Genomic DNA, 18,828 nt, shown 5'->3' on the forward strand with positions numbered 1-18,828 from the left:
CAAATATCATATTATGTTGCCCAGCAGCTGCCCTTCTAGCCAGTCACTATGATGACATCTGGCAACTGTCTAGCGATAACGTAAGCATGGTAAGCACACAACAAAACAGAAGTGACAGCAAACATACCGGAAAATACAGATGACATTGATCAGCCTCTAATCACCTTCCTAGCCTATCCTATAAACCTCCGGAGCTCAGGGGACATAGGAAGCCCTATGGAAGCCCATAGGAAGCCCTATGGTACTAATTGTGCAGCCTTTAAGGCCCCTGTCTTGTTTTCCTTACTTAGATGCTCTCTCAAACCAATGAAGAAAATTGTTCTTTAGACTGGCTTCTAGACTGATTTGGTTCATTTTCTTAACACTATTTTACTTTTTTTCTGTGATGTCTATCCCCTTTTCATTTAATGTTTTTTTTTATCCCTCTGAACCTTTATAATTGATCTTGCTAAAAGAAATATCGCTGCTGGCACAAATAATTTTTAAGGGGTTGTAGGGAGCACATAATCGGAAGCACGATCTTGGAAGGGGGCTATAACAGCAATGATCTCTAGCTGTACATGTAATCTGTCTCCAGTCTTGATTGTTTCCTGAAGCATATCCCCTGCCTCCACCAACTTCTATAGCATGCTTGCAGTTTCTGACCATCTCCTGCAGCTTGTCTGTGGTTTCCAATCATCCCTTGTAGCATGCTCATAATCTTTGACCATCTCCTGCACCTTGTCTGTGGTTTCTACTGTAACCATTTCCTTTAAGGCCGTACGCACATAGAGAAAATCGGACAAAAAAATACCGATTTAGAACTGATCGTACGGTAATCTGATGGTTAGTACACACCTTTCGAGAGCCATTCACGGCAGTTCATCCGATATTATTTGAAGGGACAAACACATTTTTTTCGTTTAATCAGTACAGCCTTCATCCGAAAATACAATACAAATACAATACAATACATGACATCACTTCTGAATTTATATTCTGTCGTGTGAGAATTTTCGTAACTTTAGTAACCTCTTCATTTTTGAGATGGAGACTAGCATGCAAAAAAACAAAATGGATAGTCATTCGTCCGATAATATCATTGTGTGTACGAGTCATTAGCATGCTCATAATCTTTGACCATCTCCTGCAGCTTGTCTGCGGTTCCTAACCATTTCTTGTAGCATGCTCATAATTTGTGACCATCTCCTGTTGCATGAAGTCTCTAAAAGCTTTCTACAGTGAAATCCTCTGAATATTATGTACAGCCCTTTGGAAAAGTTAGGCTCTGGACTGAAGGCCCCCTTTTATCAAGTTGACCACCACTGCCATAGATGCTATGATGACTATGGTTACTCTGGAGAGGCAAATGGAAATGTCTTATATAAGTTAAAAAGCATACAACAAGAATAAATCAGGCAGGCCAGCACAGTCATAGCAAAGAAAATACAGAATGGCAGTGTACATACAAAAATGAGCTCATAAGGGTCGTCTCACCTGGTCTTGAGTCTTAGTTTAGGTCCATCTGGACATGCTGCTGGGTTGATGGATTGCTTCCCTGGTGCTGTTTCAAAGCTGCTGAAAGTCTGTTCATAATATTCAGCCTTCCCAATAAATATGCTTTTAAAAACAAAAACAAGACAAAAAAAAAATTAAACCTTGTCAGTTTAGTAAACTTTGGGGTGTATTTAATAAAACAGCAAAGAGTAATTACATTAAGCAAAGTGCACTATTCAAAAGCAGTCAATTCAACCTAGCCTTTTATCAGTTTAAAACAACCAAAGCAATATGTGATTACAATTATTGTGGATATAAACACTCTATATAGTAATCTTTGCCTTAAAAACAATTATATATTAAATTGTCGAATTGCCCAATTCTGGTGAATTGCCGCACCCCCCCCCCCCCCCCCAAAAAAAGTGCCAAAATTATTAGGGGAGGAGGGCATAAAGTGAAACTTCCCCTAGGGTGAAGTTCCGCTTTAACACAGCTGGTAAAGAGGTGACATATCACCTACTGGTCACCTATCAATGGCTTTGAAAAGCGTTCTGAGCATGAATTGTTTTTCAGAGGAGCATCAGTGCTTGCCGCTATTGTAAACGAACCAATAAAGCTAGATTCTAGCCTTCCTTTCAGTCTTGCACAGTTGTACACACTCCTCATCTGTACTAAAAATGCTCACTCTGATTTCATTGCACACTATGAGCTTTTTGCAGTGTGTATTAGAAGCTGCTGCAAGTCACATAGAGCCCTTCTCATTTCCTGGCTGGTGGACATCCACCATCATCTAGCCTTTCCTCCCCAGACTTCCTGCCCTGGTCCACCCCTGTCATTCATTGGATTTCAGTTTCTTCAGTCATAGAAGCTCAGCATCACATGTACAGTAGGTGATGCTTGGAGTGGTCTGCATGCGAATGTCTAGGAATGCCCAATTTTTCAGACTGATATTCACCCATCAAGGTATTTTGATATGTGCATAACTCTTCCCAAGAGCCCACCCATTGCTTGCATCAGGGTTAGGGGCTCCTGAGAGGAATACTGAGACAGGGTGCTGTGATATTTTTGGGTAACAATGTATAGCACCTTGTTGGCCCCTCCCACCAGCCATGATCTGCCAGCATTGCAAAGAAAAGTACAGACACATAGTGATGATATCACCAGGTCTAAAATAAGGAATGTGCTGAAAATGTAAAAAAGTTTTATGTAAAAATTATATTAGAATTTTGATGGGGGTGGAGGAGTGAGGAGCAAGGTAAAACAAAATGTAAGCAGAATAAATTTCAGCTTTAATTATTTTTATTGAATACACACCTGTATTGGTGTTCTTTTTTTAAAATAACTGCCTGACTTTAATATTATCGCTAAAACGAGTTACGTTCCTGTTTGGCACATTTGGTCTATAGTCTTATTAGTTAACAAACCCTTCTATGAGCCCAGGTTGCATATTTGAAACAACTTACATTCCGTGCATGACAGGAATACAGTCATTTAAATCTCATGCAGGTGTCTAGAATACATTTTGACTTAAAATGGGCAGCAGAACAACATTTTTTAGTTTAAAATTAGAAGAAAGCAATTGATCTGTTAACAAGTTGTGTATTTTCGACCTGCAACATCAGGCTTACGTTTACTCTGAAACATAATTCACATATCTGTTATTATACCGAGTCTGGTGTTGCATGTACAGAGACACAGTCATTTAGCTGAAAAATTTACAAGGAGAGCAGATCCTAGGTATAATATTAAAATTCAAAGATATTGTCAGTCACTTGGCAATTGTGTATTTGAATAGCCATTTATGCATTGGCTGAGCAATCAATATGCAAACGCTTTGCCATTTCTCATTTAGAAATATAATTCGTTTGCATATAAATATGAGGTCCAGTTGTAAAACAGCCTTATGTATTTTACCTCTGATTAACCCAAAAATACTTTACACACAAACAAAGTTGCATTTAAATGAATGCATAGGGAAAAGGGGGGAGAAGAGGCTGGTCATGTGATATGTCAAAGTCATAGGACCAGCTACTTTTCCAATCACTGTAGTGTTATGCAGATAGCACTACACGGGATACTGCTGGCTCCACACTCTGGCCTGCATTTTATAAATGACTCATAAAATGTTGGTGCAGTATGGAGTTATAATGTGTGAGCACATAGCAGCATCTGATATTCCTTATAAATAGGTCTTAAACATTGTGAATATGCAGATGTGCAGATCATTCTACTGGATTTTCAAATTACAACATACGTAGATGATTTTGTTGTATTAAGATTGGATTTTCTACTCAAGGGCTTAATGGTAGAGGCCTGGAGAGGGATGTGTTCTGGAGCCTGACAAGCCGATTCTGTCTGTCCTGCACCAGTCTTTTCACATGCTGATTCGATTGACACAGGTTTGGAGTGGCATTTGAGCGGTACTATTTTCATTGTTTTAGGCCACATATACAATGTAAAATAGATTATACAAATGAGATGGAAAAAATATACAATAAGTTCACTAGCCAATCAGTCCAATGCAGGAGCCAGATGGCTTTTAAAAGCCTTACTCCACGCAAAAAACTTTATTACGTTTTTTAATATATTAGATAAGTGTTAGAATCACTATCAGGTTCTGTCCATTACAGACAGGAAGTACATTGAATTCTCACATACATTTACAGTATTAAAAATCAGACAAATATTTCCCAATGTGTTTAAAAAATTATTTTCTTTCTCGCCAATGGAGAGATACAGGAACCTTTTCATCTTTACGTTATAGTGCTGCCTACAGAAGGATTGGACACTGACAAACAGAAAACTGTAGGCCAGCCCAGTATAACCCCTTAACCCAGCATTCCTTTGTTTTTTTGCTAGTGTTCTAGGGGGGCGGATGTCTTCTCTTTATCTCTGTTATGTGACAGACTAACCAATATTGGCTTGGTAGCTCTGGAATAAGGGGAATCCTTTTTTCCCATGTGTTAGAAGATCCTTACTATGGATGTCTGCCTCGAGTCCTGTCACCCTAACAGCGACAAAAGAGGTGGATCAGATTTTGTCCTGGGTAGAACTTCACCATTTCAGCCTTGTCCACCATGTACATCCCAGGCTTAAACAATTGTCAGCCAGATGTTGTCAGATGATAACATCTGGACTCAAGGGAGTGGCTCCTAGGCCCTTAGGTGTTGAAGGACTTGTGTTACAGGTAGAGGATGTTGAATTTGAACCTCCTGGCCTTCGGGTTCAACAATAAACTTTTCAGGGTTGTCTCCAAGTACAAGGATCCTTCAGTGGAAGCAGTGGTTGATTGGTGGGATCAGTACTCCCTGATCTTTTGTCCCCTGACTATCCTTCCTTCTATCCTATCCTATCGTTCTCGACCAATGTTTGGCTCTTAGCACAATCAAGATCCAGGTTTCTGCCCTTTACATCTTCTTTCAGAGACTGTTGGCCGCTCATTATTTGATTAAAACCTTTGTACAGGATGTTTCAAATGTAGCTCCCCCTAATTATTCCCCTGTAACTCTGTGGATCTGAATCTGGTTCTCTCTGCACTTCAGAAACTACCATTAAACCCATTAGAGATATACTTTCTCTCTCTCTCTAGAGATATACCTCTCTATGCACAAAGTGATATTCCTTGTAGCCATCACCTCTGCAATGCAAGGTGTAAAATGGTGGCTTTATCCTGCAAGGAATCCTTTTGGATTTTGCATAGGGACAAGGTGGCATTGTGGCCCAGATAATCTTTATGCATAAGGTACTTTCTGCCTTTTACCTCAACTAGGACATTGTTCTTCTGTTTGCTGTTCAGCACCAGTTCATGCGGCTTCAGGAAGACTGATACCCATTTTGTAATCCCAGATAGACCCCATAAGAGGTTCTTGCTTCTTGTTCCACCATCTCTAAGTAGCTTAGTTAGACCATTATGCAAGCTTATTGTCTCAAGGTTTGGGTTCCACCCTTTCTATGAAGGCACACTTCACTAGATTAATGAGCACTTCTTGAGCTTTTTAGCATCAAGCAACTCTTTCCTAGATTTGCAAGGCTGTCCTTAGTTTTCTGTTAACGTGTTCTCTGTTCTACCAGCTGAATGTTGTGGTGACATCTGATGCCAGCTAAAGACCTTCAGGTGACTTTTTAAAATGCAGACAGTGCCTAGTTCTCTGTTGTTTTCTTGGGCCGTTAGCATTTGTTTGCTGTGTTTCCCACCCCTCAGCTAGACTGATTTCAGTAGTTCTGAATGTGAAAGGCTTTCTGTGTCCCTCAGTGGATGAGAAAGATAACAGAATTTTGTTACTCAAAGTCATAAGCCCCATCCCCTGTGTTTATGATCATGCTCTTGGTACAGCTTTGCTAAAACACCGAGGCATGCTGGTAGTAGCTGGTAGTAGGAAAGTTTATTCTTAACTGGCCTACATTTTTTTTACACCAGTGTCCAATCTTCCTGTAAGCAGTAGTTTAACCTAAATGTGAAAGACTTCCTGTGTCCCTCAGCAGACTCCAAGAAAAGGTTTTTACAGCGAGTACAAAAATTATATTTTAATGCTGTCTCTTACTGGGGAGATTTCTCCTCACTTCCTGTTCTGTTGATATCTCTCAAATACATAGAAAGTGTGAGGCAATCTCCCCAAAGGGAACGCAGATGAGACCAGAAAGTTGACTAAGGTTTTAACATTTCCTCACTCTATCCCAAACTATATAAACAACTTGACTGGAGTTTTGCTTTAAGCAGGCTGCATGCCTGTGCATTTAATGAAAACAACAGTAAAGACAGTTTATAAATATTTTTGATATTTTTGTAAAAAAACGAAAAAAAAATAAAAAAATATATATATATCTATATATATATAGATATATATCTATATATATATAGATATATATATATTTATAAAATATATTTATATATATGTCAATATTAGACGCAGTGTCCCATGCATTTTTTTTCTGTTTTACAGTTACTTGCTTTCTTACAACTGAAAAGGCAGACAAACCCACTACTGAAAATAATATAAGCATATATTCATAGGAACATTCAATATTATTCATGATGGTAAGCTCTAACGAGCAGGGCCCTCTGATTCCTCCTGTATTGAATTGTATTGTACTTGTATTGTCTGCCCTAATGTTGTAAAGCGCTGCGTAAACTGTCGGCGCTATATAAATCCTGTATAATAATAATAATATCACATGACTTCCAGAGTTTCTCTCCTCCACAAAGCTCCACATCACAGCAAACATGCATGCAAGAGCCATATTTCACTCTACACCACTGCTATATAAATATCTACTTTCACAAGGCTTCCACAAAAATTGAAGTAATTATTTATAAAGAAAATGAAAAAAATGTATCAGACTCACATGGAAGAAGAGAGACTGACATCTAACCAGCTTCGTTGATTACCTCTGGGCAGTCTCTGAGAAAGTTTGGTCACCAACGAAACCAGTTAGACTTCAAACTCTTCTCCCATGTGATCCATCTGTGGTGCTTGCCATATTTCTGTATGATGGATGGACTTTTACTTTTACATCTGGTATGAAACTTCTACTTTTTGAATTTCTGCTTGAGTGAGTGAACTATAATATATCTACTTCACTCTTGGTCACCTACTCAATGGGCCTGTTGGATTTTACATGCGATTATTTCTAGCAGCTATTTTAGCCACTAGCAATAATCACTGTGTTCTCTGCCGGGAGAACACAATGGCTCCGCCTCCACGGGAGGGATTTCCCTATCAATACTTTCTGTGTTAATAGGGAAATCAAGTGAATTTCCTTCCTGCAACCCGTGGCAGAATCAAAAGGTATTTGTTTGCACCTATCAATAATATGCTTTCACGTGGTAGATTTAGCAGACCAAAGGGAAGCAAATATGGGAAGTTCATTGTTAGTATTTACATACATTTTAATGCAATACACATTCTAATAAATTTGGTAAAAAGGGATTATATAGTGATATGAATGTGTAAAATAGGACAGTTTGATGTAAATAATCTTACCAATGTATACTATTGTTTTTTTTATTTTTTTTAAATTTTTTAATTAGCAGTGGTATATAGTATGTACCCATCTTTGGGGCTTTTTCTTTCACCCAAAAATATTTTTCACTTATTTATGTTCACATTTATCATGAGTTACAATTTACATTCCAGAGAACAACAGCTGAGCCCAGCCATGTTTGCTCTTGCCAATACACACAAACTAGGACCCATGAGAAAGGGAAAATGATTTTGCCAATTAAGAGGAAGAGTGGGGGAACCCTGATTTGAAATATGATTGAGTAAACTGTGTCTTACATGCTTTAGAAATCAGTGAAGCAGTTTCTGCATCAGCTAGGTAGTTGTACATTTCTGACATAAAAACAGTGTCACTTTCCATGTAAGAGATCAAGAAGGATGCAGACAAAAAAATAAAACTATTTATCAATGTGTACACTGCCCTTTAACATACAGTATATTGTTACTTTCCACTTAAACTATGTCATGTAGCAGAACTGTAACTGTCAGCACAGTTATCACTATCAGTTTTTTATTATCAATGATATTTTTCAACACCTTTGTGTTTTATCACGGTTACGTGATAGTTTACGTTTTTGGGGTAACCAGGATATTGGAAGCTTTCTTAGATATTTTGAGACAATGTTAATAAGAAAATATAAAATATGCAATTTCCCCATCTCTTTGCTTTATATGTTACATTTGTTATTAGGTTTGTCCCGATACCGATACTAGTATCGGTATCAGGACCAATACCGATCATTTGTGCGAGTACTCACACAGATGCTCCCGATGCCTAATTCGATACCTGGGAGAGGCGGCGCAACCAGAAGTCAGCGGGTAGAGTCAGCGGGCGGAACGGAGAGCGAGTCCTCAAGCATTGGAACTAGGTAAGCTGGCAGGGGTGCAGGGAGCAGCTGCATTATCCATTGGGATCGGTGACCGGAGCCATCACATTCAGTAATGGAAGTGACACTCCGTGTCGCCGTCAGAGGTTGAACATCCCGATGCCCATCTTGGTACACCCTGCACTCGGCCGCAGTAATCCAGCAGCGGACATCTTGTTACACCCAGCCCACTTAATTCGGGCTGCATGTAACAAGATGTCCACTGCTGCTTTTATGTGGCCGAGTGCAAGGAGTACCAAGATGGGCCTTGTAGGCAGCATAGCATTCCTTTCCTCTCATGTCATTTAATGCTGGCCGCCTATCAGTGCCAACCACCTGTCAGTGCCATCTATCAGTGCCAGCCATCAGTCAGTGCCATCTAACAGTGCCCATCAGTGTCCAGACATCAGTGCCAGCCATCAGTCAGTTCCACCTATCAGTGCCAGCCATCAGTGCAGCATATCAGTGCCCATCAGTGTAACCTAATCCTATCAGTGCTCATTAGTGCTGCTTAATCAGTGCCACCTATCAGTGCTCATCAGTGCTGCATATCAGTTCCACCTAATCTGTATTGTGCTTTGAAAACTGTCACATGACATTAAAAATAAGTATCTGTACTCTTAAAAAAGTGGTATCGGGAGAACCCTATTTGTTATTATTGAGAAATATAGATAACCCGCTCTAAAAATAGACACGTTTTACAAAATTCCAGTACCTACTGATCTGATATTACATTAACAAAGCTTAATTACTCACTGTACATATATATATATATATATATATATATATATATATATATATATATATATACATTCCTGCAGACTCATAAAGTGTATATACAACACCACAGACATTAAAATACTATGACGCTGAGAGTAACTTGAGTTGAATATGCATATGTTATAACCCACAGCTGCAATACATTTATTTGGAATGCTACAATTAGATAGATGAACATACAGGTTTCAGTGTCTATGATCATTTTAAGCAGGCACAGAACTTTTTAGGCACTTTTCTCTTAATATTTGGGTAATCTCAGAGAACTACTTCTGGTCCACCTTAACAATGAAAAGGGACACTATGTGCACCACTTCTGAAAACCCTCATTCTGCCCTAGGTGGTAAAAGTCAAGACGTGGAAAGCAATGTGTTAACTTGTGGGACTAATACATGTGTACTCCTCAAGTTAACCAGCCCCTGAATAGATTACCCACACCAAAGAATAGCGGTTACTAGTGATTAACCTTTGACTGTGAAAGAACCAAGTGTATCATTGTTTCTCACTGGTGTGTCAATCGTCTCCTATGTGTTGTAGATGACCCCAATTAAGGATGTTAAATCACATATTGACAGCACACCAAAATGTTCCTTAGTCCATATTTACTGTAAAGTCACCAGTAGAAGAAACATTCAAAGTTTTGAACACGCAGGGTCCCCTAAACAGGCAGGCTGTAACAATATTTCACTGTTATAGATTAGTTATGCTAACTGCTCTCCTATTAGTTTGGAGAATGTATTGGTCTGTATAAGTTGGGTTAAGGAACATTTTGATCTACTGGGGATACAAGATTTATTGTTCAATGCTGATAGGGCCATACGTGGGATCACTACAGCAACTTTTGAAAAAGAGTTCAAAAGAAAATTGCAAGAGTTCTTTTTGGTTCATTCATAGGGGCAATAAAAACTTTCGAAATGTAGGCAGGTTCTTGCTGGCAGAAAAGATCTTGCTTAAAAAATGGTCCATGATGGTCCATACTAAAAAAGCATTTACATGGGTACAGTATGCTGCCGCTCCCTACTACGGTAGAAGGACCCCAACCTTTAGTCATTCTGAATAACTGACAGCTGAAATCATTCTGTGTCAATGCCGCTGCCTTGTAAATAACTCATTCAGGGCTGGGGGAAGATGCAAACATTAACAGTGTTCCTCAGGGGTGAGATTTACTAAAATTGATGCACACAGAATCTGGTGCAGCTGTGCATAGTAACCAATCAGCCTCTAACTTCAGCTTGTTCATTTACACTTTGACAATAAAATCTGAAAGCTGATTGGTTTCTATTCAGAACTGCACCAGATTTTGCACTCTTCAGTTTTAGTAAATCAACCCCTAAGTAACAACAGGCAGTGGCGGCAACACTTATGCATGTAAACGCTGTTATAAACGTGTAGGTGTTTACCGCGTGAAATCAGTTCAAATTCAAACTGTGGACAGGCAATTTTCTCCCTTAGGTTTAGACAGCCTATAACTACGGGGGAATGCTGACTATAATGCAGCAGTGCTCATTGACCCATAACCTACAATATTGCTGTGTTTAGATTTGTATAAAACTCTTTGCAGTATGGATACCCTAAATCTACCAAACACTGTTGCAAATTCTTCTTTACCTTTCTCTATTACAAAAAACAATAATGAAAAACTTTTATTTCAGAATTCTTTAGTACAGTCCATCTCAGCATTTTATGTATTCCCTAGGCCCTAGACCTAATGCCGCGTACACACGAGCAGACTTTACGGCAGACTTTGCCCGGCGGACTGGATTTCATCGGACGATTCGATCGTGTGTGGGCTCCAGCAGACTTTGTTTGCTTAAAAGTTGGACGGACTTAGATTTGAAACATGTTTTAAATCAATCCGTTGAAATCGAGTCCGGTCGAAAAGTCCGCTCGTCTGTATGCTAGTTCGACGGACAAAAAGCCACGCTAGGGCAGCTATTGGCTACTGGCTATGAACTTCCTTATTTTAGTCCGGTCGTACGTCATCACGTACGAATTCGTCGGACTTTGGTGGATTGTGTGTAGGCAAGTCCATTCATTCAGAAAGTCCGTCGTAAAGTACGTCGAAAAGTCCGCCGGGCAAAGTCTGCCGTAAAGTCCGCTCGTGTGTACGCGGCATTACTTCAGTATATAGCAATATACATTGTATTAGTTCAAATCCTTACTGTCCGCTTAGCAATAAAACATACAATGCTCCTTTAATGTAAACCAGTTATTTGCATTTGAGGGAAATTATAATAGTAATAATATAGGGATAGTCAGAGTGTATAGCTGTAAACTGTCAGCATGAGTTTATATGTCAAGGCAACATTATTAGAGCGCTTTCCCTCACCGTGGTTTACTGTGTGTCCCCATTTATCATTTTGGCACCTCTCTGGCTCTGTTTATCATCACTTTTATTCTTTTACTGCCTCTGCTCCCATTGTGGATCTCTCTGTCTTTCTTTTTTTCACACTCTCAACTGTATTAAATAAAATTTGCTAAAATGGTCTTAAAGCAGTGTTAAACCCTGAGCATTTTATTCAGCTTGGCATATTAGGCACAATAAAATAATTATTCCCTCTCTGTAGGTTATGCTGCAATTGATACATGCAGCCTGGTTCTGGACTCACCCTGGCTTGTGACTGGATAATGAAGGAACAGCAGCAATTGATGGCATGATTCCTGTTACCACTTCTTCTAGAAATATGCCTTTGAAAAGCAATAAAGCCCTGGTTGGCTTTTTTGCCAGTCATCCCACCCCCAGTATGAGCCCCTCTGTGCAAAGGATTACATAAGGCTGATAACTTTATTTGTACTATGTAAAAATACTAAACAAATAGATTCAAATCCCCCCCCTTTCCTTCCCCTTTCTTCCTCCCCCATTTTTTTCTCCCCCCCCCCCCTGGGGTTTCTTTCCTTTCCCTGCTTCCTCTCCTTCTTTTCCTCCCCTGTTATCCTGTTCCCTGCACACCTATGGACCTATTTAAAAATTCACACCAGCTAAATTGTTTAAAGTTAGTGCAAACTGTTGTTATTCTCTCGTACGATTCGGGAAACTAATGACTCCATTAATCCGATTCTAGCATTACCGTTGTTCCACTGTGGGTGCAGTGTGCGCCCCTCACCCTCCGGTTCCCCCCTCGGGGGGGGGGGGGTAGTTAATGCGTGATCCCTTGCAAGGCTTGTCGGCCTGACACCCGCTTCCCGGGGAACTGGCCTGTCATTGGGGAGACCAATGGACACAGGAGGGACCATACTTCTTTCACTATAACCATTCAGAATCATCGGGAACTTTGTGACTGGTAACTATGTAATTTATGAAGCTGTTTATATACATACAAACCCATTGTTGTTGTTGTTTTGTGCCATGTTTTGATATATGTTTACACCCTTACAGCCGACAATCATCCTCTGAAGAAGACCCGGTTAGGGTCGAAACGCGTCAGCATTTCAATACCGTTGATCTTGTTGTCTTGGATACATTGTATTGTACACAGGATTTTAATACCTTTGATCTTGTTGTCTTGGATAGATTGTATTGTACACTGTTCCCAGTTATGGGCATTGCCCGCTGTCTTTTATCCTATGTTGTACTTCAGTTTATGTCCTGACTTTTAATGTCAGAACCCATTTGTTTTATACATTTTTGTACCAATAAAGCGATTTTTGATTACTCATCCACTTTGATATTATTGGCTGCATTAAAGCCCCGTTAGGGGGTTCCAACGTTTTCTTTTGCATCTTGTGGGGTGCGCAGCCCATTTGTCTGCACTCCTGTGAGTGTCCCCTTTTTGTCATTTAGATTCAAATCTTGATCTAAATGTGCCTGGAGTTCAGCTTTAAAAAGGTAAATTGCACACTATTGCCATTAATGGATGCCAGCAGCTCTATAATCGCAGATATATCACTGAAAAGAAATGATCACAATAACTGATGCATCCTATTTTTTCCTAGCAAGTCCAGTCAAAGGTAGCTACCATTTTGAAATATCTTTTCTAGCTAAAAACAGCAGTTAAGGAGCATAAGGATTAAACTAAAATGTTCAGAGGTGTTATATATAATGTTTAGAAAGTTTTGGAATGGCCAGAATCAAACCTGTCTCTACAAAGTTTTTTTTTTACATCTCATGGCCCTTTAGTTCCTGCCATCCAAGTAACTTATCTTAGTAATGGTATGCCCCTTGTAAGCCCTATCTTGTCCACTAGCTGTAACAGCTCTCTGTTTGTTGCTGGGCACCACCATCTTGAATGTAAGATCAATGCCCATTGCAGACACAATGTTGTCATATTTGTTGTGTTCCAAAGCAATCCTCAGCATGAGCAGTTTTACACATGCTCACCAAGCTCATCAAGCTCACAGTGGCTCAGCCTACACAGTAGTAGGTCCCTGCACTTACTGCTACTGCTTACACTCTGGAATCATGCTCCCACACATAGACTTTGCTCTGACAACTGACTTGCTGCAAAGCTGTGCTTAAACCTGTACTGAGAGCCTGGTACAGCAGCAACCTGGGAGGGGTAGCGGCAGCAATATGCATCAAAAAGAAGAATTCAGCCTACTCGTAAGTGTTGGTTTCTTCCCAGATTTATGGCACCTCTAACTAGGCCAGATAAACTGTTCGTAGGGAACCATGTGGGACAAAACATAGTATTGGGTGTGCTTTATTAAGTCAAGTGTTCAGCATAAGTACTGTGTGGTGATGGTGTCTCTTTAAACCATTCTACTCCTAAAGAAGATGGTTGTCATTTTTCTGTTATAGATTAGGAAAAGAATGCCAACAAAAACTGGCTGCTATGGGCAACCAATAAAATTTGTTTCCTCCACTTTTTTGATCAACAACAACCACCAACCAAGCTACTGTCTTTGGAAAGAAGCTAATTTGCACTGAAGGATTAGAGGCAGTTAAGGGGATGTTCACATTTACATTCATCCCAAGTCACTGATACTTTTCCTAAACAATATAATTCATTATGATGTCCATGCTACAGAAATGTACTAACTGAGAGTACACTTAAGTATTTATGAGGCATTACATACCAAGCCCACTGAAGTGCTGGGTAAACAGAAACTAGTTAATTCCTTAATGGTCTAAATCAACCAAGGAGCCTTTGGTCTTAGCCCATTTGTAAGGTGTTTTGTTCTTCACTGGCTGATGTTGGTTTTGTAGGACCATTATAATGAATAACACGTAATCTCTGGTCCACGGTGCAATGGAAATGAGTATTAATGGCTCTACTCTACTGTTGAAGTTTAGGAAAGAAGATTATTCCGCCTAAATGCATACTAAGAAGTAGAGCAAAGCAAATAGATTCAAAAGTGTAACTGTTGCTCCTAGCACCAATCGGTTTTAACCTTTTATTGTTTAGGAAGATTTTACAAAGCATCTGTTTGCTATTTTTGCTTTTCTGCTATTGAAAACGATGTTTTCAATTTTCTTTTAAAGTTATCAGGCTTTGAATGATCAAAATCTTCAATAGATTTTTGGAACAGTCAGTTTACTAAATGTATCACATATGTTAGCGTTCCCTAAAATAATGACAGCCTCCGGTTGGCATTAAGGCCTAAGTGCAGCCAAAATTAGCACAAGAGATATAACTTACAGTCAGTAGGATGTGTACCTTGTGCTGATGCCTCTTCTATTAGGTGAAATCTTCCTTCATCCATGACCCCCCCACCCAAAGCTGCCATAATATTGAGGGTTTGGTGGGGGTTAGAAGAACTAAGGGGCTTTCTAGCCAGCTGCTCCATTCATAGATGCCATACTACAGCTTCTATGAATAAAATATAATCTATTAATGGAAATGGTGCACCTATCAATCATCTGCCATCTTCCATTCATAGATGAAGTTTCAAAAAGTACTTAGTAACTTAGTAAAAAGAACTTTTAACTTATTTTGATGCTAAATCCCAGCTTATTTTTCTAAGTGCATAATAGTTCCAAAGGGAAAATAGGATGCTGAAGAAAAAAAAAATAAAGAAAAGTAGATATGATTAGCAAAAAATACAGCAAAATGTGTAAAAAAAAACTATGCATGTGATAAAAATAAAAGCACATTTAAGTGGTGTAAATTATCAGAGAATTTTTCAGCAAAAAGAAAAAAAATTCTGAGGTCATTATGCTTGGTAGATAGTATACAAATAGACTCTGTGCATTACTGAAAATATGTATTAACCGCTTGCCGACCGGCTCACGCCGATATACGTTGGCAAAGTGACACAGGTGCGCAAAACAACGTACCCATACGTCGCTGCGTCATGCGTGGCTAGCGGGAGTGCGACATGGGAGTGTGCCCGCAATCGTGGCACAGAGAGGCACAACGGGGAGATGCCTATATAAACAAGGCATTTCCCTGTTCTGCCTAGCAACATGACAGGGATCTATGCTTCCAGTGATCGGGAGCAGTGATCTCTGTGATGTTTTAGTGAGCCCATCCCCCCTACAGTTAGAACATGCTGAGGGAACACAGTTAACCCCTTGATCGCCCCCTAGTGTTTAACCCCTTCTCTGCCAGTGACATTTACACAGTAATCAGTGTATTTTTATAGCACTGATCGCTGTATAAATGCCAACGGTTCCAAAATAGTGTCAAAAGTGTCCGATCTGTCGCAATGTCGCAGTCACAATAAAAATCGCTAATTGCCGCCATTACTAATAAAGAAAAAATATTAACAAAAATGCCATAAATCTGTCCCCTATTTTGTAGACGCGATAACTTTTGCGCAAGCCAATCAATTTACACTTATTTAGATTTTTTTTACCAAAAATATGTAGCAGAATACATATTGGCCTAAGCTGTGGAAGAAATTGCTTATTGCTTTTTTTCAAAATTGTCACTCTTTTTTGTTCATAGCGCAAAAAAAAACAAAAAACGCAGAGGTGATCAAATACCACCAAAAGAAAGCTCTATTTGTGAGAAAAATAGGCCCAATTTTGTTTGGGTACAACGTCGCACGACCGCGCAATTGTCAGTTAAAGCGACGCAGTGCTGTATCTCAAAAAAGGGCTTGGTCAGGAAGGGGGCAAATCCTTCCAGAGCTGAAGTGGTTAAAAAAAATGCACCCCCCCCACCCAAAGAATTGATAATTTTTGAACTGTTCTGCCCGAATTTCTGTTCCATAAGAGATTCATCTGGCTTAAGCCTAGAACACACAATGAGAAAATTGGACGAAAAATGCTGCTTTCGGAGCGATCGTCCAATAATCTGATTTTTAGTACACAGCTTTCGAGAGACGATCACAACAGTTTATGCGTAAAGATTCGAAGGGACGAGCATGAAAATTTTTCTCGTACAATAAAAAAAAAACCTATTTTCGTGTGGTATTTGTACGAAAACAATTATGTGACCAAGAACACGCATGCTCAGAAATGAAAGAATACATTATAATATAATACAATGACATCACTTCTAAAGTTGCATACTGTCGTATGAGAATTTTTTGAACCTTCAATATGAGACTAACATGCATAAAAAAACAGACGATCATTCATCCGATATTCTTATCGTGTATACGAGGCATTACTGTAGTAGTTGATGATTTCTAGAGTGGTGGATGATTACTGGAATCACTAGCAGACAAAAAGTGACATCTGGGATCAATGGACATCCAGATTAAATAGAAGTCATAAAATGATGTACTGTAGTCTGCTTTTACGCATATCAAGAAAAAACATACAACTTCTAGGTCTTGATACAGCCCAACAAAAATCACTTACATATGATTTGACTTATAAAAATGAATAAGAGTTCCATCAGACTGTTTATTCTTTTTTGGCATCAATTCTTCAGCTTGCAATATCATTTTTGATATAAGTTTCAGCACTTCCTTGTTAACATTATCTCCACTTGTTTAATTTCATGCACACCTCAAGTAACACAGGCGTTTCCTCTTACCAAATGTGTTTTGGCAGCTGTCCTGTCAGAATTTAACTCCTCACAGGTTCTTAAATGAAAGCTGTCAGATAGGACATAGTGAGATTGAAGTGCAACAGACCCAACGTTAGAGAGGTCACGACAAATTCATCAGCAAGCAGCTTAGAGAACACAGGCGGGAGAAGTCACTGTACTAATTGCTTTCGCTAATGCAGACGAATAATATGTTAAAAAACACAAAAATATAACTCTGCCCCAACTAACCGGCAAACTCAAGGCAAATGTAAAATCCTCAACACTATTATAACACTTATGGGCAGTTTCAAACTGTCTTCTTACTGTTGCAAATTCCTAAATTCACATACAGCCATCTCTCTGTATGGATCTTGGTTTAAACTGTAAAAAAATACACCATATCAGACACTTCTCATGTATTAGAGATGTCAATTGAAAATAGATAAATAGGAAAATAAATAAAAAATCTCTCATTTAAAAAAAAATAGAGGAAAGAAAGAACAGTGAGTACTTATTTGACCAGGCAGTCCCCCTAGCTACAAATAAGATAGGTTCTGTAGGTTTGTTCTTAACCACTTCAGCCCCGGAAGGATTTACCCCCCTCCTAAGCAGAGCACTTTTTGCGATTCGGCACCGCGTCACTTTAACTGACAACTGCACGGTCGTGCGACGTGGCTCCAAAACAAAATTGACGTCCTTTTTTTCCCACAAATAGAGCTTTCTTTTGGTGGTATTTGATCATCTCTGCGATTTTTATTTTTTGCGCTATAAACAAAAAAAAGCGACAATTTTGAAAAAATCGCATTTTTTTACATCTTGCTATAATAAATATCCCAAAAAAATATATAAAGAAACTTTTTTTTCCTCAGTTTCGGCCGATACGTATTCTACATATTTTTGGTTAAAAAAAAATCACAATAAGCATTTATTGATTTGTTTGCGCAAAAGTTTTAGCGTTTACAAAATAGGGGATAGTTTTATGGCATTTTTATTAATTTTTTTTTTACTAGTAATGGCCGCGATCAGCGATTTTTATTGTGACTGCGATGTTATGGCGGACATGTCGGACATTTTTGACACATTTTTGGGACCATTGTCATTTATACAGCAATCAGTGCTATAAAAATGCATTGATTCCTGTATAAATGACACTGGCAGTAAAGGGGTTAACCACTAGGGGGCAGGGAGGGGTTAAATCAGTACTGGGAGTGATTACTAACTGTAGGGGGGGGGTGGGCTGTGTATGTGACCTCACTGATCTCTGCTCCGATGACAGGGAGCAGAGATAGAGTGACACTGTCACTAGGCAGAACGGGGAGATGCTGTTTACATCAGCATCTCCCCGTTCGTCCTCTCCGTGAGGCGATCGCGGGTATCCCTGCAGTGATCGAGTCCGCGGGACCCGTGACCTGACTCACGGAGCTCGCGGCAGGCGCGCGCACATGGCGGCAAATTCAAAGTAACGTACGGGTACGTTACTTTGCACAGCCGTGCCATTCTGCCGACGTAAATGTACAGGAGCCGGTCGGGAACCGGTTAAAGTGGTTGTAAAGGCAGAAGATTTTTTATCTTAATGCATTCTATGCATTAAGATAAAAAGCCTTCTGTGTGCAGCAGCCTCTCCCTCAGCCCTCCTAACACTTACCTGAGGTCCCTCCCTGTCCAGTAATGTCCAAGGTACTCCTTCCTGATTGAATAAGACACAGCAGCGGCGCCATTGGCTCCCGCTGCTGTCAATCAAAGTCAGCTAGACAATCAGGGGAGAGAAGGGGTGGGGCCGGGTCGGGGGGGGGCTCCGTGTCTGAATGGACACAAGGAGCTGTGACTCGGCTCAGGTGCCCCCAT

The 18,828-nt window shown here is 39.7% G+C and overlaps 1 protein-coding gene across 3 annotated transcripts in view; it reads right to left on the bottom strand.

Moving 5' to 3' along the window:
* SHROOM3 (shroom family member 3) overlaps window positions 1–18,828 on the bottom strand; it is a 554,962-nt gene that overhangs the window by 98,013 nt on the left and 438,121 nt on the right. For all 3 annotated transcript variants that reach the window (XM_073599747.1, XM_073599766.1, XM_073599757.1), the window contains one exon: window positions 1,477–1,599. In XM_073599747.1, coding sequence (XP_073455848.1) covers window positions 1,477–1,599 — 123 coding nt within the window. The remainder of the gene's footprint in view (window positions 1–1,476; window positions 1,600–18,828) is intronic.

The sequence above is a fragment of the Aquarana catesbeiana genome, linkage group LG01, assembly GCF_042186555.1.
Source record: "Aquarana catesbeiana isolate 2022-GZ linkage group LG01, ASM4218655v1, whole genome shotgun sequence".
In the NCBI taxonomy this organism is placed as follows: Eukaryota; Metazoa; Chordata; class Amphibia; order Anura; family Ranidae; genus Aquarana; species Aquarana catesbeiana.